Source organism: Leopardus geoffroyi, chromosome A2 (genome assembly GCF_018350155.1).
Source record: "Leopardus geoffroyi isolate Oge1 chromosome A2, O.geoffroyi_Oge1_pat1.0, whole genome shotgun sequence".
NCBI lineage: Eukaryota > Metazoa > Chordata > Mammalia > Carnivora > Felidae > Leopardus > Leopardus geoffroyi.
This window is the reverse complement of record NC_059331.1, coordinates 20,881,606-20,903,377: the sequence shown is the minus strand read 5'-3', so window position 1 is coordinate 20,903,377 and position 21,772 is coordinate 20,881,606. Positions and strand designations below refer to the sequence as shown.

Sequence of the window (21,772 nt, the reverse complement as noted above, 5' to 3'; positions counted from 1 at the left end):
CATGAATGGGGGAGGGTCAGAGAGAGGGAGACACAGTTTCTGAAACAGGCTCCAGGCTCTGAGCCATCAGCACAGAACCTGACGCGGGGCTTGAACTCACGAACCGTGAGATCATGACCTGAGCCGAAGTCGGACACTCAACCGACTGAGCCACTCAGGCGCCCCTCACATCTTCTTAATATCAGTGATTTTAATGTTTAAGTCTTTCCTTTTCCTTTTTCTTCCTCTTCAGCCACTGCAGTTTAGCAAAGCAAAATAAACAGGCCTGTCTCCATTGTTAGAGACCTCAGGCAATTAATCTTTGAGTTGCTGCAAGCAACTTAGAGATCTATGAACTCTCATAGGCTGCACTGAGTTTGACCTCTTGCACAGAAAGTTAAAGCCAAGGTGCCTGCCCGGTACCTATTTTGTGATCAGATATCGCTTTCCTTTGTTAGGGATCAACTTTCCTTCCTTTTAAGGCAAAAAATCTTTTAAGCAAACCAGAGGGTAATGCAGCTGTTTTACATCTTGAACGTGGTGGTGGTTGCACGACTGAACATGGGTGTCAAAACTTATAAAACTACCCATTTAAAAGGCCAGTTTTTACTGTACATCAATTATACCTCAATTAAGAACACCACCAACAATTTGGTTTACTACCCTGGAAAAATGTGCAATATACAATACTAACCTGGGGGGAAGTGATGGTTGCATTTATAAAGTTTATGTAGATATATGAATAAAGGAGGAGGAAATTGGGAGAACTTAATTTGTTGAATGAGATAACTTTCCTTTTTAAGAATTTCTTTGTAATCGATGCTATTAATTTTGAGGCTGTAAATACATCTTGAAACTTAAAGGTGAGTGATTATAAAAATGTGTGGAGCTATACACTTAAAATTAGTCCACCTTATTCACTTTACGTTGTATGGCAATTAAAAAGTTTTTATAGAAGTCTTAAAAGAAAGTTCTGGGCAGTAGTTACAAGGGTGTATATCCAAATGAAAAAAAATCACTTAAAATGTGTGCAGTCTATCGTATAATACAGCTCAAAAAAACGAACAAAAAATCCCCCAGACCCTGAAACTGAAACTATGCTTGCGCTGTGGTGCACTAGCAGTCAAAGCCCGCCAGCGGTTAGCGCACTAACTCACCCCCAGGCCGCGTAGCCAGTGGCGTAGCCGACACTCGCAGTACCTGCTCCCAGTGGCCTGCGATCCCGCACAAAAGCCCACGGCTTCCGGGCACTCTCGGCCTTCCGGCCCACCAAAGGGAAGGCCGTGGACATCCCCGCCCCTCGCGCCCTACTGCCTGTCAGGGAATCGCCGCCTCGGGCCACCCCGCCACTCCATACCTCGGCGGCCGCACTGACGTCACCGCCCCACCGCCCCTTCTCGCGCTGCCGTTCCGCCCCGCCCCCTTTCCCGGCGTGCGCTGCGGTGAGACTCCTCGCCCTCAGCTTCTGCCTGTCGTCCCAAGATGGCGGACACAATGAGCCGGCGCCGCGCCGGTTGGCCTTGAGGCGACTGTGAGGAGGAACGGTCCGCGAGATCCCGCAGTCCCGGCAGAAGAGCGCCGCACGTGCAGGAGGAGGAAGGGGTGGAGGCGGCCCGACTGTCGGCCGCCTTTCCGCTCGCCGCCGGCGCGGCGCCCGCCCCGCCCGGGTCGGCCCCTCGGCAGCCAGCCCGCCCGCCCGCCTGCTGCCGGGCCCCGCCCCAGCCCTGCGCCGCCGCCACCGCCTCCAGCAGCCGCCGCCATGAAGCTGACCGACAGCGTGCTGCGGAGTTTCCGCGTCGCCAAGGTGTTCCGCGAGAACTCGGACAAGATTAACTGCTTTGACTTTAGCCCCAACGGCGAGACGGTCATCTCGAGCAGCGACGACGACTCCATCGTGCTCTATGACTGCCAGGAGGGCAAGTGAGTGCGGCGGTGGCCCTGGGCCCGGGCCCGAGTCTGTCCGTCCCTCCCTCTCTCCCTCTCGTGGCCCAGCTCGCCCCGCCGCCCGCCCCCGGCCCCGCCGCCCTCTCCGGCCTGTTTTGCATTCGCTGCCGCCAGGGCCGCTTCCATTCCGAAGATGTCCAGGAGACCTTTTTAAAAATAATAAGAATAGTGAGAGTGATACTACCATCGTTATTATTTTGCTTGCTTTCGGCCTCCTGGAAAAGCGCTTCCGTATCGTTTGCCAAACCCCACCTTGACCTTGACCTTTAAACGCCCGGTCCGCCCACCTGGGCCCCAGCAGGTAGCTTTTCCGCTCCTCCGACTCTGCAAGAGGTGCCGGTCGGCTCTGGCCCCCCGCGCCGAACCGCAGAGGCTGCGCTCCTGCCTCAGTCAGCAGCGTCACAGCTCGCTCTCTCTGCCCTCCTCGGTGACCTCGATTCAGCCCTGGCACTCCGCCCATCCCCTGCCCCTTAGCTTCCCGCCGCCTTCTGCCGGAAGGCCGCGTGGGTTGCAGTTCTTAGCTGTCAGGATTTATTTGTTGTGCCTCTTTGGGCCCCCTGTCTTTTTCTTTCGGTTCCAAATCATTCTTTTACTCCCTCAGACCCATTGCCCACATTTGTAGTTAACTTTTTAACAACATCAGAAACTTTTCCTTTTTGCCAAAAAAAACTAACTTGGCTGTCCCATCCCGACCTGAATGGGAACCTACTAGGAAAACATAGCATCCCAAAACAATTTTATGTTTCCTCTTATATATATTTTTAAATTACACTTTATGGTCCAACTGGAATTACCAAAATTCAGGGTCTGATCGTGAAATTTCTGTGTTGCCACCGCACTGCATCTCTAAAGTCTTATAAGCACATTTTTGCCTTTTTCTCTGGGGACCTTGTCAGCTTCACCTCACCCTTTATAAACCTGCTTTGCTTTCTCGTTACTAAATTGTGAACTCCTTTGGAGCAGAAACTGGCTTAGGCTAGATTCCATTTCCCTCAGCCACCTTCTCCAAGCAGGCTTGTGGCTATTTGGTATAATTCGGTGGCTAGTGGTTTTGTCAGATTTCATTTTGTTACCTAATTCCAGATCTTATTTTTTGAATTGTTGGGGTTTTCTCTGTCTTTTCCAACTGTTCTGTTTGCCTTTTGTTTTGTTTTAAAACCGATGCCTTCTGTAAACTTTCTTTGGAACTCGTCTCTTCGTTTGTGAATTCGGTTATCTAAAGTAATGTTGTTTTGGTCTAAGCTGTATCTTCTTCCCAATTTTTTCCCACGGGGGCTATGGAAAAGTATTATGTAACTGGCTCTGGATCTGCCTGCAGTATGCAGATGAGTGGCCTAGAGTGGTGGTCCTAAGGGAAGAGAGCATTGTTAGCTGGACCAGTGCTGACTTGAGTCAACGTTATTCATTTAGTAGATGTATTTCTGTCCAGGTTTGGTCATTTGAATCAGCTTGGAAGAGAGAGTAACATATAGAGCTGGAGTCGGGATTAGGATTGTGGGTACCTGGGACTAGAAGTAATTTGAAGCTGACTGGCTTGAAATGTTGAGTGCTTGTGCACAGATTGGAACCTCTACCTGGAACCTTGATGATGGAGATGTATGTTCTCATTCAAAGGAGATGAAGGTTGTGATAGCCTTCTTAGTAGTTTCTCTTTAAGTGTGGCATGATTTCTACTTGTTGGGAGCAGTGACAGTTTACTTGGAAGTAAAATGTTAATTTTATGACATGCAGTTTATTCACTCATGTAGCTTTTTACATAATTACAAACTTACAGGAAAGTTAAACAGTATTTCAGAGATCCATATCGTCCAATAATCAGTTACATTTTACCTCTTTTGCATTACAGCTCTCTGTGTTAAGTATTTAGGTATGCATTTTTTAATGAATCATTAAGAGAATCACTTCTCTGAATATTAGATGACCTCTTTTGCCTTTAAGAGTCCATGATCCTAAGGGGTAATGTGAGGAAAAAATGTGCCACTAGTATAAGTCAAACCAACATTGGTAGAAGAGTAGTGTTTCCTTGGAAGTCATAGTGTCTCTACTAGATGGTACTAAATGTTAGAATTTGGGAGTTTGAAGATGGTCAAAACAAGATTCTTTATACTTAATATTTTCCAGTTTTTTGTTCATTTTGTCCGTTGTTTTTGTTCATCCGTTGAGTGATTTTTCAATTTGAAAGACTTATAAAATATATTATCTGCTAGGTGATGAAAATTTTTCATAATATTTTTTATTCATGCCTGATCACCAGAATCGTAGTTTGTGGAAAGAAGCTTACCAAAATATTCATGGAAAAATGTTGTGCATGGGCTTTGTAAAGATCCTCTGAAATGGATGCAAAAATTAGGATCTTGTTTTCAAACTAGGAAGTGATATGAGGTAAAAGATTTCTGTTATTAAAAATAAATCTCAGGTTAGTGTTTGAGACAAATAGGCCATACATAAGTGGAACTAAAAACTTTCCTTATTCCATACCCTTTAACATTGGCTTTTCAGGATATGTCTTCACTATTTTAGACTGAATTGTTGGGATAAGTAAGCTTCTTTTTCCACTTGTAGAAATAAAGTCAACTATTTTTTGAGAGCAAGAACACATGTATGTGCATACATGTGCTCGCTGTTTACCACACAGTAACCCCACAGCAGAGCCCAGGGTAGGGGATTCAACAGGGTAGCCTTTGAGCTGATCTTTTTAACTAAGCTTTCAGTTAAAGGTGAGAATGTGGAAAATTCAGTGCATTTGGAATGAGAAGCTTGTTTGGAAATGAGTTTTGGGTAGGGAAACCCTTGACCTCACTGACATTAACAAAAATTGAAAGTGCAAATATTTGAGTTCTTAAAGCTGCTTGGGTAATCTGATTGTTTAGCATCTAGGCTTCATTGAGAGGGAGAATTTTTTTCTTTTTCAAAATTGGAACTCTTTGTAAACATTGGTATACAATTTATAAAATCCTCCTATACCCAAATGTAGAACATTGTGAGCTTTTGGTTAAAGATTTTACTGAGATCAGTTTCAGTTTGATCTTTGATTTTCAGGGTCCTATAGAGGAAGACATTGAAGGAAAAGGAACTTCATATGAATTTGTAACTCCTAGCTTAGAATTATGTGATTTTACATTAAAAAGAAAAGAACCAATGACCAGTTTTTTTTTCTAGGGAGAATCAGCCTTGCCTTCTAAAAGCCTCAGTAAGTACTTTGGACTTGTAGAATAGGAAGGATAGATAGCTTCTGCAACTGCAGGTTATATTAGGAAAGACAAGCAGTTTTGCATCTGGTTTCAGTTTTGATAAATCATTTGTTTCTTCTTGAGAAAAGATCTGGTTTCTAAGTGAATGGCTCAAGAAAAGTTTGGGCCTCACTAATTTAACGTATTCCCATATCCCTCTTTGTTATAAACTGTAACTTGTGTTTTGTGTGCCTTTCTTTCCAAAAAGATGTACTTTTTCTCAAAACTTACTTCTGAACATTGTAGTAAAGACTCAGTTGAGCCCTCAGATTTACTTCCACTTCCTACCCTCAGCATTTGTTCAGAGGTGAAAGTCTGTTGCACTTGATTGATTCCATTTGTTTTCTCTCGTTTGGAAGAAATTGTGTTTCTTTCCAGGGTTAGAGCTTCCAAAGAATTCTCATCCTTGCCACATCATTCAGATTCTTCTGTTTATATGAAGATCCTAGGTTTTGGTGATGGAGGATTTTGATGGTTTTCTTTCTCTGTCCATTTCCTCATCAGACCAAAGAGAACCCTGTACAGTAAGAAATATGGCGTGGACCTCATCAGATACACCCATGCAGCAAACACAGTCGTTTACAGTTCTAACAAAATAGACGGTAAGCAAGCCTTCTTTTTAGGAAGTAATGGTTATGATTTCTTTTGTTAAGTAGTTCTTGGAATCTTTGTGACGATTTCTGCTTTGCTTAGAGTTTCTGTAATTTAAACATATTTTCTTAAGATGTTAGCAATTGTTATGACTGAAGGGATGCTGGAAACAAGCCACCAATACTTTTGAAGGACTTGAAATGGAGTATGAAAGGTCTCTAGATTAGAATGGAGAGTGGGTATAGGAAGCAATGAATTATATTTATAGTTTGTACTTCTTTAAACTTGAAAGAATACTTTTTGAACCAATAAAAGGAAAGACTATTTGACATACAGCAAGTGGCAAATAACCACGAATGTTTGAGCTGTGGTAGTTTAGGGACCTTAGATGAGTTTTTGGTGTATGCTCTACCTTTCATGGTCTGTGTCATGAAGGACAGTGTATTGACCTTAATTATGTTTAATTTTAGGGACCATTTTTAATCTGAATTTTGTCCCTTTTCCATTTTATTTTATTTATTTTTAAAGACTTTATTTGTAAGTAATCTCTATACCCAATGTGGGGCTCGAATTCACAACCCTGAAATCAAAAGAGTCACATGCTCTTCAGACTGAGCCAGCTAGAGGGCCCTTCCCCTTTTAACTTTTAAATAAAGTTAATGGCTTTAAAGAGTAAAGAGTTATTTTTATAAATTAAATTTGTGAATTTCTTTATCTAGTAAATGATCTTGATCTTGTTTTTACCTGCATTTATTTCCCCTGGGATAAGTCATTCTCAGTTGACAGTTCATCTTGGTAGTTGAGGACTTTCACCTTAGGACTCTTTTTTTTTTTTTTTTCATTTATCTCACTGATTTATTGATTGTCTCACTTTTTATAGTAAGTTTTTTTTTTTCTTTTTTTAAAATTTTAATGTTTATTTTTGAGAGAGAGACAGAACATGAGCAGGGGAGGGGCAGAGAGAGAGAGAGGGAGGGAGACACAGAATCCAAAGCAGGCTTCAGGCTCTGAGCTGTCGGCGCAGAACTCGATGCGGGGCCCCAGCCCACAGACTGTGAGATCATGACCTGCGAGATCATGACCTGAGGTGAAGTCGGCCACTTAACGGCCACTTAACCGACTGAGCCACCCAGGCGCCCCTGCAGTTAAGATTTTTCTAATGTCATCCACAAAGATCACTTAGACTGCTGTTTTGGCTATGCTTATCTCAGAGCAGATGGGCGGAAGTCCTTTTTTTTTTTTTTTTTTTTTTTTTTTTAATGAGACTTTTCTGCCTGTACTGATTTTTAGTAAGTATATCATTTCTACTTTTCATGCCTCTATTTCAGAAGTGGTTTTCTAAGTAAGCAGTGCAATTGATGCTTTTGGACAAGAATATAAAACATTAGGATCCTGAGGAAACATATCTATGTGATCACCTGAATGACTGGTATACTTCTTCTGTTGGGGTGATTAAATGTGAGGATTCTCCAAATATGGTGCAAAATGAGGCAAATGTGTGGCACTTGCAGCTTTGCTGCCAGGCCTCTGCTGGGAGGATGTTGCCTTTCCTGTCTCGAGTGCATCCTGAAGAGTTCCTCCAACGCTCCGTTTCCTTTTGCCTGATTCCAGGCTGAGGTAGTAGTTTGTACAGTTTGAGGGTCTATGATACCACCCGGTACAGGAGATAACTGTACAGGCCACTGCCTTGCCAGGAACAGTGCACCAGCTACTGAGTGGGGCGGAGAGGATGGCGACTCCCTGCTCATCTCTGGGAAACCAGGTAATGGGGAGGAAAGTCTTTTTCTGCTTAGGGCAGGTGAGTAGTTACTAGCAATAGAACATCCAGGAAGACTTCATAGTTGTCATTCTAGAACTTTGAAGATTTTCAAGGAAAACTATATAGAGTTCAGTTTTGGAACATACAAAGAGTGCGGTTTTCCCTCTCCCGAGTTAGACGCCCTGTTACTAGAAAGTACCCCTGTGAACAACTGGAATGACTTGGTGCTTTCAGCCTCTTTGTTTCTGTGTTCTGTTTGCCTCTAGAATGTTCTTTCTATGCTTTCCTATCTATATTGGCACCATTTCCTATTGCCTTTTTCGCAACAATTGCTTCCTACTCCTAGTCTTTTGCAAGGCATAGTACTTTCTAGTTCTGTTCTTTATGGCACTTCATTCCCTTTCCACCGCCATCTTTTTGTTTACTTTTTCAGGTAGAATCACTTGGTTTTTAAGAGTGTTTGTCTTTTTCTCCCCAAGCACAAATCTCTATGATTATTCTTTTGATATTGACAGAATCTCGCTGCTGTGACTTACTGATGTATTTATGAGTTTAATTTTTAAATGTTTTAAGATCTTTTTAACCCAATTTCCTAATTTGTTCTTTTGGACACTTTATTATTATTATTATTATTATTATTATTATTATTATCATCATCAACTGACTTCTCTCTGATGCACAAAGTACCAGTGGATAGCTAGTTAACTTAAAAAGTAGTAGGACATTACTTCTGTTTCCATTTGTTTAGTTTTGATGTAGATTATATACCCAATTAAAATTTAGGTCCCTAACACGCTGTTGGAGAACCCTGGACAAAAATATTATGCCAGAGTTCAGCCTGATCCTCAGTTTAGCATGGCTACTTAATTCTTTGAGCCTGTTTCCTTAGCAGCTAAATGTTTTCCTTTAAGGCTTGCCATTCTGTGAGCACTGAACCTATTGTGCTTTGTGGGGGTGGTGCAGGCAGGGTATATTTGCAGGACGGGTTGCATTGTAACTATGCAGAAGCCAAAGATTGGTGGTAACAATGATTTTTAAAAATTGCTGTATATGCTGTCAACTTAAGAACGAACTCTGCTTTTGAATTATGTGAAATCTGTAGTGCCCATTCTTCAGCTGTGGAGAGGAATTACTCAGCCTTACTTATTCACACCTTGCTTGAGTTATGGAAAACAATAAATTTTTTGGCCTTGTTTTCAAGATGAAAATGTACAGTAATTCCTTTAAAAATAATAGGGTATCATCATGCCTTATTTGTCTTCTTACAGATACTATTCGTTACCTGTCCTTGCATGACAACAAATACATCAGATACTTTCCTGGACATAGCAAAAGGTAAGACCCAGATGTTACAGAAGTAGTTCTTTTACCCCTGAGGTTACCCAGAGACTAGGAGAGTAGAGAGATTTTATTAGTGAACTAAAGCTAGTTCCTTACTGCTGTTTGGCATTCCTCTTAGTCTTCTCTTGTTAACTCTCCCTAAAACAGTCAATACTTGATTTACTGAGGTTGTGGAAGCAGGGGTAGGACTTCATAGATAAACTGAAATCTCAGTTAAAACATAATTGGGGAAAAAGTGGATTAAAGACACTCAGTGGAAACCTATGTAGTACAAATTACATTTATCATTGAGGAACCCCAAATATTAGATGTCCCTTAACAAAAGGACCATTTATATGTGAGGCCTCTTCCAGTACTGGTAGCCCCATTACAGCAGGCCCCTAGTCTTCATAAACATGTTCCATGTGGAGATCTTAATGAGGATGAAAAAAAAAAAATAAATAAATAAATAAAATTGTCCTTTGTGACTTTTGAAAGTCCAGAAGCTTGTGTCCTTATTCTGTTTTGTAATGCATTTTGTTTCTCTCTGTCTCGTACCCCAGTTCCCCCAGTGTTTTTTCTTCAAATATTCAAGTTTGGGTTGAGTGTTAAACACATTTTCCTTTGGATGATATTTTAATCACTGAGGGTATTTCCTCCTGCTTATGTTTACAAACATACATTAACACAGTACAACTTGGAGTGGTACAGAACCTTAACAGGAGATGGACCAAGAGCACCCTGTTTTAGGCTGCACTTTTGATTGGGCAGAGCATATCTCTGTTGCTGAAGGTGAGAGCTGACAGCTATTGGTTACTGGTCCCAAACAAACAAATGATGGCTTGTGATAAGTAGATGTTTTTGCTTGTTTGTAGTCAAATTAATGTTCACAAATGATTTGAGTTGATTGTAGTTGTTTGAAATTCTTTCCAATCTTCCTGATTATCCAGCTTTTTGATGTCCTGATTCTCAGGAGATAACTTTTTGCCTTTTTTTTTTTTTTTTTTAAGAAAATCAAGGCCATCCAAAATGAGTTCTTTTCAACTTCCTTGGAACCCTTTCCTTGAAAAGAAGTATCCTTTCTTCCTTGACAAAACCAACCTCCTTTCTACTTGTTTCCATCTTCTTAACTAGACTTTTCCTTGCTGCCTACAAACTTACTTGGTCTTCCTTATCTTAAATCTATTTCTTGAACTTATCTCCCACTCCTTTTAACTGTCAAACATGAAAGAATAATCTGCATACTCCCATCTCCACCTCCTCACTCATTCACTGTTTAAATCATTTGGTCTAGTCCCGGGATCATTTATGGGGCTTTTTCCATGCTGTTTTACTCCTCTTTCCCTGCTGTCTCCAGTTAAAATCTGTCTTCGGGGGTGGGGGGTGGGGGTTGGTTTTTGGGTTTTTGGCTTCTTTTGGTGTTCAACTTCTCAGTGACTTTTTTTTTCCCCTTTGGCAGCCTGCTTTCCCATTTTGGTTCCACTCTTGCAATTCTTGGCCTTTCTTTCTCCTTTTGACTCTAAAATAAGTAAGATTTCACCCTAGCTTTTCTCCTGTCTTGATATTTTCTCACATCTTCATCACTAATTTCATTTACCTCTACTCAGATGGCTTCCCAAATCAATATTTTTAGCTCATGTCTACCCTGATTTCCAGACTCCATTTCCACCTCCAGGTTTTATATACATCTGCATGGATATCTCTTTCATGCTCCCACCTGACAGGTCCAGCATACCATCCCTCATTGTTACATGCTGTGGGCCATATCCTCTCTGTCGGCCTCATGTTTCTTTATCACTGTCCCTTCTAATTATCCTAACTCAAAGCCTCTGTTCCCTGTTCGCTTTCTTTCCCTTGCTTTCACATCTAGTAAGTTGTTAATCCTATTGATTCTACCTAGGTTTAACCTAGTGTGTCACTCTCCTTTTCTTCGGTCCTGGCTCATGCACTGTAAAGTGAATTACAGTCAAATCCTAATTAATCTCCCTATCCCTCATCATCCTTCTTTAGCATCCTGTATTACAGTTCCGACCACTTCATAGTCTATCTATATCTCTGTGGAGAACTTTAATAGTTCTCCATGTCTGTCTGCCCCTTCCCCTTGGAGTGAGGCTTTCCTCCCTCTGGTTGTGACTCATTTTCCCAACATTATCTTCCACCACTCAAGTTGAGGTGAATTCTGGGCTGCTTCCTAGACATGGGCCTCATGCCTTCCTGTCTGGCACTTTTTCTGTAAAGACGTCTCTCATTGAAATCCTGTCCACCACATGTGGTGCTTCTTCCAGAAAGCCTTCTCTGACCCTCTCTTGGAGTTCCCTGGACTGGACAGTTAAGCTTTCTTAGAGTTGGGCTATTTTTGTGTTGTTGTTTGTTTCTGTTTTTGTTTTTAAGTTTATTTATTTTGAGAGAGAGAGAATAAGCAGGGCAGGAACAGAGAGGGAGGGGGACAGAGGATCCAAAGCAGGCTGTGTGCTGACCGCAGAGGGACCGATACGGGGCTAGACCCATGAGATCATGACCTGAGCCAAAGTTAGACCGACTGAGCCATTCAGATGCTTCTAGAGTTGAGGTTTTACTCCTCGTTGTATTCTCTTTACTTCTCAGCATAGAGCCCAAGATAGACTTTCTCTGAGCTTTTGACCTGAATACAGTGACCTAAAATTACATGTACGTATGCATTCTGCTCACTGTTTTATTACCGCCTCAGCATTCCCAGGAAATTTTGGCTTACGGTATCTTTAAATGTTTAAGTTGAGGAACTAGTATGGATGTTAATTGAGTTATATTGGAAGAAATTTTTCTTTAGGTAAAAATTTAAAGAAAAAAAAAGTATATTTTCTCATTTTCTATTCATGACATAAATTTGAATGCTTTTCAGTGTCATCCAAAACTTGAACCTACTCTATTTCTATATAAAAGATCCATTCACAAATGAGCTGTGCAATTTGGTCATCTTTTTGACTTCAAACTTTTATCAAATGAAACAGCACAACACCAACATTTCCTTTATAATCTTCATCTGTGACACCAGCTTCTGTATCTATGAAGTGTTTTACGGCCAAGCCAGAATGCAGAACTACTCTTCCATAGTCCAGAAGGAAGAGTTATCCAAGTGTCTATTTCCACAAGGGCCTTCTCTATAGGTGGTAATATAGACTCATAGGCATTATATATACAGGTCATAGCTTGTGGCCCTCAATGAAACTTCACTTGGGGCTTTGGTAGAGCCACATGCTGTCCTTCATTGCAGGCCAGGCCCAAATGCTTGGGAGGTGGCTGGTGTCTTCATAGCAGAGTGGCAGAGTGAGAATATGAGCAAAGGGGACAAGAGAGCTTGGGAGCCCTTGGAAGAAATGTTTTCTAGTGAGTGACTCTTAGTGGTATAACCATAAAAGGGGACTCATATCAGAAATAACAGTTGCTATTAGCACAGGCCTGTGGCTTGGCTTAGTAAGTAGGGCCCAAACCAACAGCCTCACCATCATCTGGGAGCAGGTTCTCAGACCTACTGGATTAGAAGTTCTGGGAGTGGATCTCAGTAGTCTGTGTTTTTAATCCACCCTCAGATAATGCTGATTGTACTCAGGTTTAAGACTGTTAGTATAGTCCACAAAATTCTAGTTAAGTAATTAAGGATTTTTTGGTAGGTTTTGTTTTTTGATTGAGATATAGTTTAGTACCATAAATTCACCCTCTTAAAGTATACAGTTCAGGTTTTTAGTATATTGGGCAACCATCACCACTAATCCAGAACACTTTCATCACTCCCAAATAGAAACCCTGTATTCATTAGCAGTCACCCCCCATGCCTCCTCCTATAAGTTCCCAGCAACCACTAATCTTCTTTCTATATCTATAGCTTTGTTTATTCTGGACATTTTTTATAAATGAATGAGACAGTTTGTGCCCTTTCATGTCCACTTCTTTCACTTACCATGTTTCCAAGGTTCATAACATGTTGTAACATGAATCAGTACTTCATTTCTTTTTATTATCAAATATTTCATTGTATAGAGACACCACATTTTGCTTATCCATTCATTAGTTGATGGGCATTTGGGTTTCCACTTTTTTGCTATTATGAATAATGCTGTTGTGAGCATATGTGTACCTTTTTGTATGGACATAGGTTTCCATTTTTCTTGGGTGTATACCTAGAAGTGGAATTTCTGGGTCATATAGTAACTACCTTTCACTTTTTGAGGAACTATAAATCTTGCAAAGCACCTGCACCATTTTACATTCCAACCAGCAATGCATGAGGCTTCTAATTATTCTAATAGGTGTGTAGTGGTGTCTCCTTGTGGTTTGCTTTGCATTGGAGGCTTAACATTTTTATGCTGTAGCTCGAAGTTTGTTTTTTCATTATATTAGTTGCTTTTGGTTATTCCAGATTGTTTATATGTGTATGTTTCTTAAAACGGCAGTGTTGGGAGAACAAGTATATATAATGTAGCTAGGCAGGTAGAGTGGTTTAGAGTTCACATCCAATTTTTGCAAATATTATGCTTCAACTCCTATTTATCTTGATGCATTGCAGGGTGGTGGCCTTGTCCATGTCACCTGTGGATGACACTTTCATTTCTGGGTCTCTTGATAAGACCATTCGACTCTGGGATCTCCGGTCTCCTAACTGCCAGGTAATGGTACCTCACAGTTAAAGTTTTCTATGGTAGGCACTATCATCAGCTCTTCCTCTCAAGGAAAGGAGAAAGTACTCGTTCCATTCTGAGATCCCAAAGTCTTTCTAAACTTTGGAGAAAATCTGTTTTCCTGGTGGGTGGCTGGTAATTAAGCTAATACCCTAATCCAGTGCATATTGCATTATGCTCTGTGGATTTTTGCTTTCAAAACCATTTTCCTGAAACCTGTGAGCTATAGCTTTTACGCTCAAAGAATTTGTTTTTATTTGGATTCAGTGTCTATAGAGTTGTACAGTTAGGGTTGATGAAACCAGTTGTATGGAGACCTGTTTGTAAAAAGCCTTATTTTAGTTAGGTTTGTTTGCTTTTTCCATTCTCTGGTTAGGTATCTGTTTGTGTCCTTTCTTAGTTTTCATTGGAAAAAGTAAATTACATGGTGGTAAGATCCTGGGTTCATTAACCTTTTTTCTTATTTTTTCATAGGGCCTCATGCATCTACAAGGCAAGCCAGTTTGTTCCTTTGATCCAGAAGGGTTAATTTTTGCTGCAGGTGTCAATTCTGAAATGGTCAAACTTTATGACCTTCGCTCTTTTGATAAGGTAAATCTTTGAATCTTTGAGCTATCTTCATATCATGGAGGTTTTGAAGGGTAAGATGAGAGCCTTTTCCATGATAAAGGAGGTATGTGGTAGACACTGGCGAATGTCAGAGCAATAGTTCTTCCTTGCTTTTCCTAGCCAAAAAGGAATCTAAAGGGACAGAATGAGAGTTGGCTCTGGCAGAAGGAATATTGATGGGCCTTGGGCTGGGGCTGCTGTTTTTATCATTTCAGGGGCCATTTGCGACTTTTAAGATGCAGTACGATCGGACTTGTGAGTGGACAGGACTTAAGTTCAGCAATGATGGTAAACTCATCCTCATCTCCACCAATGGCAGCTTCATCCGTCTCATCGATGCATTCAAGGGAGTGGTGATGCACACCTTTGGGGTGAGCTGACAACCTTTGAGCATGGCTGTTTCCATGCTCCTCCCTCCTGGGCTGAGAATTGTGGTAGCTGGTTGATGGAGACCAGTGGTTATCCTTGACTCACTGATGGAAGCATGGACATGCATTTTCATTCTGAACATGAACTAACTTCTCTTGGATTCTGAGACATTCACTTCTCTCACATAGTGTCCCAAGTTTGGAATTTAGATACAGAGTAATTCCTTGCCATAATAATTTTCTAGTTGCATTGAATATGGAGTTGGGGATGGGGGTGAACTGTAAAGGGTGGCAGCCGAGTTTGGAACCTTGGTGGCACTTTGCATGAAGAGGAGAGGGTTTCATGGAAAGGAAGGTGATGTGTGTGCTGGGTAAGTGTTTATAGGCAATTATTTTATATTAATAGGGCTGTGATAAGAGAACTGTTCTGCTTTTTTTTTAGGGTTATGCCAACAGCAAAGCTGTCACTCTGGAGGCCTCATTTACTCCAGACTCCCAGTTTATTATGATTGGTAAGCTTTCTTTATCCCCCTTGGGGGGTTATTTCTCTGTACTGTGTATTTTTTTGTTTGTATTTTTGTTAGTTTTAACTAATTAAAATACTGTCTATTATCCTCTTGATGGGTGTTCTCACCTATCTCACCACAATGTGTAGTCTTATGCCAAAGGTGCAGTGTCTTTATCCTGATTTTGACTTCTTTACTGGGACCTGGCATTAATGTTGGTTGGACCAGCATAAGAGTTAAACTCCACAAGCACAGTCTTACTAATAATACTAGCTTTCTGATTTAACCCTGCATTTGGTTTTCAGTGGCCTGGTGTTGGTGGGATGTGATGGTATTTAGCCCCCTCCTTTTTTAAAAAATTTTTTCCTTTAATGTTTATTTTTGAGAGGCAGAGCACAAGCAGGGAAGGGGCAGAGAGAGAGGGAGACACAGAATCTGAAGCAGGCTCCAGGCTCTGAACTGTCAGCACAGAGCCTGATGTGGGGCTCAAACCCACGAACTGTGAGATCACGACCTGAGCCAAAGTCAGACACTTAATCAACTGAGCCACCCAGGTGCCCCGTAGCCCCCTTTTTAAATGAGATAACTAAAGTTAGAGGGGAAATCGCTTGGATGGGAACAAATAACTAGGGTCAAGGTCAGTTTCCAAAGTGTCCTTTCTTCACTGCCCCTTCTCCCTCAATTTCAGATGAGGGCCAGGTCCTGAAGCTTGACTTTTCTCCAGATGTCAGTCTGTCTTTCCCACTTTTCTTTGCATTGTGCCTTGAGCTATTGTATTTTCCTTTATCATTCTCTTTAGGTTCAGAGGATGGCAAGATCCATGTCTGGAATGGAGAGAGTGGTATAAAAGTAGCTGTGTTGGATGGCAAACACACAGGCCCTATTACCTGTTTGCAGTTCAACCCCAAGTTCATGACCTTTGCCAGCGCATGTTCCAACATGGTATGTGAACACAGGAGATGTCTTCCACATAAGGGCCCTTTCCATTTGGGGTGGTGGGTGCTTCAGTGAACTGTGTCCTAAATAGGTTCCTGATAAGCATCCAAGTTCATGTTTCTCAGCTGGTGGCTTCCCTGGTTCACCTCCTATTATCTGATCTCTGGTTGGACTTGGCTTTCACTTTCACCCTTATTTCTGTGATCACCTGTAAGCTGCTGGGAGACCTCAGGCCCATTTTTGCTGTAGCCCCTGGTTTTATGACCAAACTACTTGGGACTATGCCTAACAATTTTTTGGCTTCTTAAAATACTTCGAACCAGCCTATTGTGGCTGCAACCTCTCTGTTTGCCATTTCTTTCAGTTTATGCTGAATTCCTGAGAAATTTTTACAGTTGATCATAACTCACTACTTAGCGTTTCCTCCAAGTTCCTTATGTTTCTAGGCAATGCTAGCAGAACAAAGCGTCCGTGTGTCTCAGCCTCAAGTTTCTTTTTAGCATCTCTTAAGTATACCTGGGTATTTGAGGATGAGGGATTTCACTACCAGCCTACCCAGAACACATTGCCCCCTCGCTCTTTTTTTGTTTTTGACACTGAGGAAACGATGTCAGAAAGAAATGCAGCAAAACCACCTCAGTCCCTGTCACTTTTTTACAGCTTGAGAAGGAGAGGGCATGTTGGAGGTCACCTGGCAGATTGGCAGTAAGGCCAGATACCCACCTCCCCAGACAGCTCTTTTGTTTTTCCTTACCACTGGACTACGAAGGTAGACAGTGTTGGAGACAGAACCAGCTTACTTTTGCACAGAGGGGGAATGTTTTCCCACAGATTGTCAGAATCGGTTGGTCATGAGGGAAGGCCACCAGCCAAAATTCCTCCACTGTTGGGGTTGGGCACCTTGATGCTGGGGACATGGTGGTGGTAAGAACCCTTAGTGAGGAGAGAGGCTTGGCTTTTAAAAGTTGATTTATGTTTCTCCTTCCAGGCCTTCTGGTTGCCCACCATCGATGACTGACCTTGGTGCTGCTCGGCTGTTTCTGTACAGTGAGGGTGGCCAACAGGAAAAAACTCAGAGGGGACTGAGATAATGGATCGGATCGTTTGACTGGGCTGGAGAGCATCCTTCCACATGGCCTTCCCATGGATGTGCTGTACATCTGCTCAGAAGAAAAAAATTACTTTGCCGAGCTTCTTCAAAAAAGACTGTTGGTGTGGCAGATTCTGTCAGGACTTAGATTTTCCCGCTGTCACTGCACTGAGCTCCTCCAGAGGAGTGACCAGATTCATGATTAGGGTATACTGGGGCCCTCGAGACGCCTTCAATTTTGAATGTATTTGCTGCTGAGGAGCCGGTGAAGTTAATTCTGCACATCCCTTCTCCCACCCCCATAAATGCATGGGAAGCCACAGTTCTGGTTTTGAGATGCTAGGGAAGCTCAGCACCCCTTGCCCGCACCCTGCATGTCTTGTTACTGGGTCTCCCTGTGTCATTGTGGCAATATTCCACACCCATCATGTTACTTAGGTGCCAAACATTTACAGAAATAAGTCTTCATATATCTGGGGGTCAGAAAGGGACAGATAAACAGAAAAGGACCTTGCTTGCCAGGAAGCCTAGCGAGGTAGTCACGTGAGGGTGGGTGATCTGGGCACGCCTCAAGGCTCTGAGTGTTGGATGGGAGATGGCCCAGGAGCCTGAAGGGGAGGGAAGTGGGGGCTGCAGGTGAGTTCCATGGCTGGGAGGTTTAGCAGTAGCCTGGTGTGATCCCCCGTCATGAAGACAGACCTGCGGTCTTTCTGGGTGCCTACCAAGCTTGGTTTTGTACAAAAGCAAGGTGGGAGTCTATTTTTGTACATGAGATACATCACGCTTTCCTGTGGGCCAGTATTGTGGAGTGAGTCTGAGTTGTTTACACTGATGCCTTCCCTGCCCACCACAAATTGTGTACAGAGTCTCCAGAAGATACCACCCCTTCCCCAGCTCCCAAGCAAGAGCTGGCTGTAGGCCTGTGTTATATGTTATATTTAGCCTTTTTATATATGACATGGGGTTTCTGTTGTTTGTATTTTAGCACAGTGTGTACACCTTCATTTAAATATATCCGTGTGTGCATACATATATATGTATATGTATGTATGCATATATATATATGTATATAAAATATCTGTCATTTCTCAGAGTTCAGCAGAAAGAGGTCGAGTCCTGCAGCCCGAGAGAAAGACTGCATCCTTGCTAATAGTGTTTGCCACAAGTGTTAGTGAGTCTTCCCTATTACCCTTTTTTCCTTTGGGAGACAGAATGAAGCAAAGCTTCAAGTGTTTGCTGTTCCCACGGCAGCTAACTGAGGGTCTTGGGATAACTTCCCTTGTATTCCTCAAGCCGCACTTTGGGGCCCTCTCTGCAGTATTAGCCCCCTTTTTGCTCGGTGATGCTCTGTCTGCGCTTGTACGTGTGTGACAGTCACTTTTGCATGCCCTTTGTGCCTGGCTTCCGGCATCTGGGGACAAGATGCTGGAACCAGAGCATTTTCAGTTTGAAGCTTCTTTTCCAATTACAGGTCATTCCTGTTTACCTGGTATGTCTGCTTTCTTTTCCTTGCCTTCTCTTGGAAGAGGGAGAGGTCTTGATCAGGGTTGAAATGAGCTACAGCTGGCTCATGGCCTTTCCTTCCCCTGCATGGCCTTCTTAGAGCAGTACCAGTGGCATGTTATTTCACGAAGTTCTCAAACATTTAAGTAGGTCATAGGTTCTCTGCAGATACAGAAACGGGCTCCACAAGGTTATGACTTGCCCAAGAGTACATAGTTGCTAAGGGGGAAGCAAGCCATTAACTGCCTTTGTTCAGCAGCAGAAATAGGCTGTAAATTGCCAGCAATTACTGTTTTGTTTTGTTAGCAATTACTTTAGACTTGTTTCTCAAAGGGCAAAGGGCATACATCTTTCCAAAATGTCGACTGGAATCTGCAGCTTTTCTGCAGTGCCACCCACTGTATATAGCTCTGCCTTATCAGAATGGAGAGACTTCTAGAAACCAGATGATCTATTACTGCCCACTCCTGGCTCTCCAAAGTAGAAAATTCATGGTAGGAGTAACTGTTCAGAGTGCTTGAGACTGGGTTTATAAGAAGGGCTGCCTAATAAACATACCTGCAGCCAGAGCAGCCACTTGCCTGTCAGCAAGGAAGATGATTCCTCTCGAGAGTTCTTGTGTGTCCAAAGCTGAGGTACCACGTTCTTTGGAATAGGCCCGTCACTGCCCCTCTTTCTAGGGACCTGTGGCTACAGAGCTGGCTCCTAAGTTGGGAAGGAAAGGGGAAAGCTACAGCTGGAAGTGATTGGACGTGATGTGGTAAGAATAAAGCAGGATAAAGGGAGCAGAGGGGCTGGGGCTGCAGGGGTGGAGCCAGTGGTGTTCTAAGCTCTCTAGGATGGGAGGGGCGCACCACACTTGAAGAGTCCAGGCCAAAGCCACCGATTTATGTGGGACACTGCACTGCTCAACCACCAGCCAGTGGGGGATTTTTTAATTTTTATTTTATTTTTTTAGATAAAACTTCCCTGTTGCAATCATAATTAATGCTTATTGAGGAAATTTGGGGAATTTTAAAGTGAATCAGTTTGCCACCCAAATGCTACCACTGTTAATCTTTTGGTGTTAAATGTTCCTCTAGAAATTTCTGTGCATAGATTTTTGGTGTGTTTACATAGTTGTTATTCTGTATATACAATTTTATGTCCCTTTTGTACTTAACATATAAACATTTTTTCCATGTTACCAGTCTTAAACAGAGTTTTATGGTTGTAGCTCTTCTGTTGAGTTTCCATAGCATTGTTTGCCTGGCTCCTAGAGTTGGAGGGAGGGATGGGTTGTCTCCTGTTAGTCCTCCTGATTCCCTTTGGGACTCTGGTAATGCTGTGTGGATGGATTGTTGGGCTCCCTGGGACTGCCTCTGCCCGCCCCTGGTGACCAAGGCCTGTCAGCTGTTGGGAAGAATCCCTAGACCCAGACAGACCTCAACGCATAGCAGCCTGGGTCTCCTCAACCGCAGGCTCTAATAAGCAGCCACAGGGCCAGACATGAGGGACTGGGAAGGGCCAACCGGTCTTGGTCTGCAGACTCTCTGGCACGTACCTCAGGCTGCCTTTCATCCCTCATTGTTACCTCGACACTTGATCAGGTTGGCAGCCTGTAGCTAGAATAAGGTTTGTCCTGCTAGGTCCCGGCTTCTGTGGGGCAAGGGTAATGGAGCCTCTTCTTTTGAGGCTCTTGCACCAGTTCTAGCAGAAGGCCTGGCCAGTAGCTTGATAACCCACTGCTTGGCTGGTGAGATGGCAACTCCTAGAGCCTGTGCACCAGCTTGGTATCCTCAGAGCTGCGGGACCTGCCGCCTGCCACTTTGCCCACGGTTGTCAGCCAAGGATCACGAAGAGCAGCAGAGGGAACATCCCGGCTTGTGAGTGATAGGCTCACAACGTCAAGGAGGAAGCGTCCCAACCCGCCCCCCCCTTCCCCCCTTGCCCAGCCTGGTGGGAGGGCTGCTGCAGCATTTGGCTCTGCTGAGACGCACATGGCTGACCCTGCAGTCGCTCCTGTCATTTGTGCGTGCTTGCAGGTGAGAGATGCACCGCGCCCACTCCGGGGGCCTCAGCCTTGTGTGAGGAGTGAGAGCAGGCAGTGGGCTGGATCGGAAGCAAAGCCAGCAGGCTGCAGGGGCGAGCTGCCTCAACAGTTGTGGGTGAGGCAAGTGCGCGATGCTGCCCACACTCTGCTGGGGGGGCAGGGTGGTTGCTGAAGACAGAGGAAGTAAAACTGCAGGCCTGTTAAAGCACACTCCTGCGCCAGCTAGCCGCCTAACTAGAGCAGGCCCAGAGAGGCTGCCCAGCGGTTCTGGGGCCACCAGTTTGTCGGGACTTCACTGTGGAGAGACAGAGGCCCAAGAGTGCTGGGCTGTGGGACAGGACTGTGAAAAAGGAGAAATTTCTTCCTTTCTCTTCCCTGGAAAAGGTACATAGGAAATGGAGTCTAAAATGAGTTAATTGGGAGGCGCCTGGCTGGCTCTGTCGGTAGAGGAGACTCTTGATCTCAGGGTCATGAGTTCAAGCCCCACACTGGGCATGGAGCTTAAAGAAAATAAATAAGATAGGCAAATTAAGAAAAATAAGGGGCGCCTGGGTGGCTCAGTCGGTTAAGCATCTGACTTCGGCTCAGGTCATGATCTCATGGTTTGTGAGTTTGAGCCCCGTATCAGGCTCCCTGCTGTCAGCACAGAGCCAACTTCAGATTCTCTCTCTGTGTGTCCCTTTCCCACTCCCGCTCCCCCTCTCTCTCAGAAATAAACATTAAAAAAATAAATGAGTTAGTGGACAGGAAAGGGGGTCTGAGAGCCTCCCCAGTTAAGTTAAACACTAGTTTTACCGTCCGTTGTGCTGCCACCTAGCCCATGTCTCTCCTGGCCCCAGGCTAGGGTTGTGAGTTGCCTGGTTAGAATTCATCTCAGTTGTAAACTAAAGTAGGAATGTATCAGGGGAGTTGGGTAAGGCTGAGGTCAGAAAGGTGGACACCTTGTAATTCAACAAATACTTCTGAGCACCTGAGCTTTGGCAAGTGCTAGGTGATAACAGTCTTGTGGGGAAGGTGAAGAACCAAGCTGCTCATCAAACACCGAGTGACTTGTCTCCAGCTAATTCTTGCTTTATAGAAACTGGCATTCAAAACCAAGTTAAAGGCACCCCTTCTGGTACATCAAGCCCAGAGCTCACAGATGGTGGTACAGACCTTTCTGTTCCCTGGACCACAGTTCTCTCACAGGGGCTCACCCCATACCAGGAACTAGGGAGGCCCGCAGAGAAATGCAGTCCTGACTACAGGCAAAC

General features: G+C 43.5%; 1 protein-coding gene across 1 annotated transcript; it reads left to right on the top strand.

Moving 5' to 3' along the window:
• Window positions 1-1,403: 1,403 nt before the first annotated feature.
• On the top strand, window positions 1,404-19,684 carry WDR82 (WD repeat domain 82). The gene is made up of 9 exons (XM_045493039.1): window positions 1,404-1,899; window positions 5,658-5,755; window positions 8,772-8,838; window positions 13,364-13,463; window positions 13,950-14,066; window positions 14,300-14,455; window positions 14,895-14,964; window positions 15,758-15,900; window positions 16,883-19,684. Exons 1-9 carry the CDS (start codon window positions 1,739-1,741, stop codon window positions 16,910-16,912), a joined length of 942 nt encoding a protein of 313 aa, XP_045348995.1. The 5' UTR covers window positions 1,404-1,738; the 3' UTR covers window positions 16,913-19,684.
• Window positions 19,685-21,772: the final 2,088 nt, after the last annotated feature.

Bases quoted from the DNA above. Each gene is read 5' to 3' on its own strand.
- WDR82 (XM_045493039.1), top strand. From the start codon at position 1,739: ATGAAGCTGACCGACAGCGTGCTGCGGAGTTTCCGCGTCGCCAAGGTG. The intron at 8,839-13,363 runs GTAAGACCCAGA...GATGCATTGCAG, and splicing joins TTTCCTGGACATAGCAAAAG to GGTGGTGGCCTTGTCCATGT. The intron at 13,464-13,949 runs GTAATGGTACCT...ATTTTTTCATAG, and splicing joins TCCGGTCTCCTAACTGCCAG to GGCCTCATGCATCTACAAGG.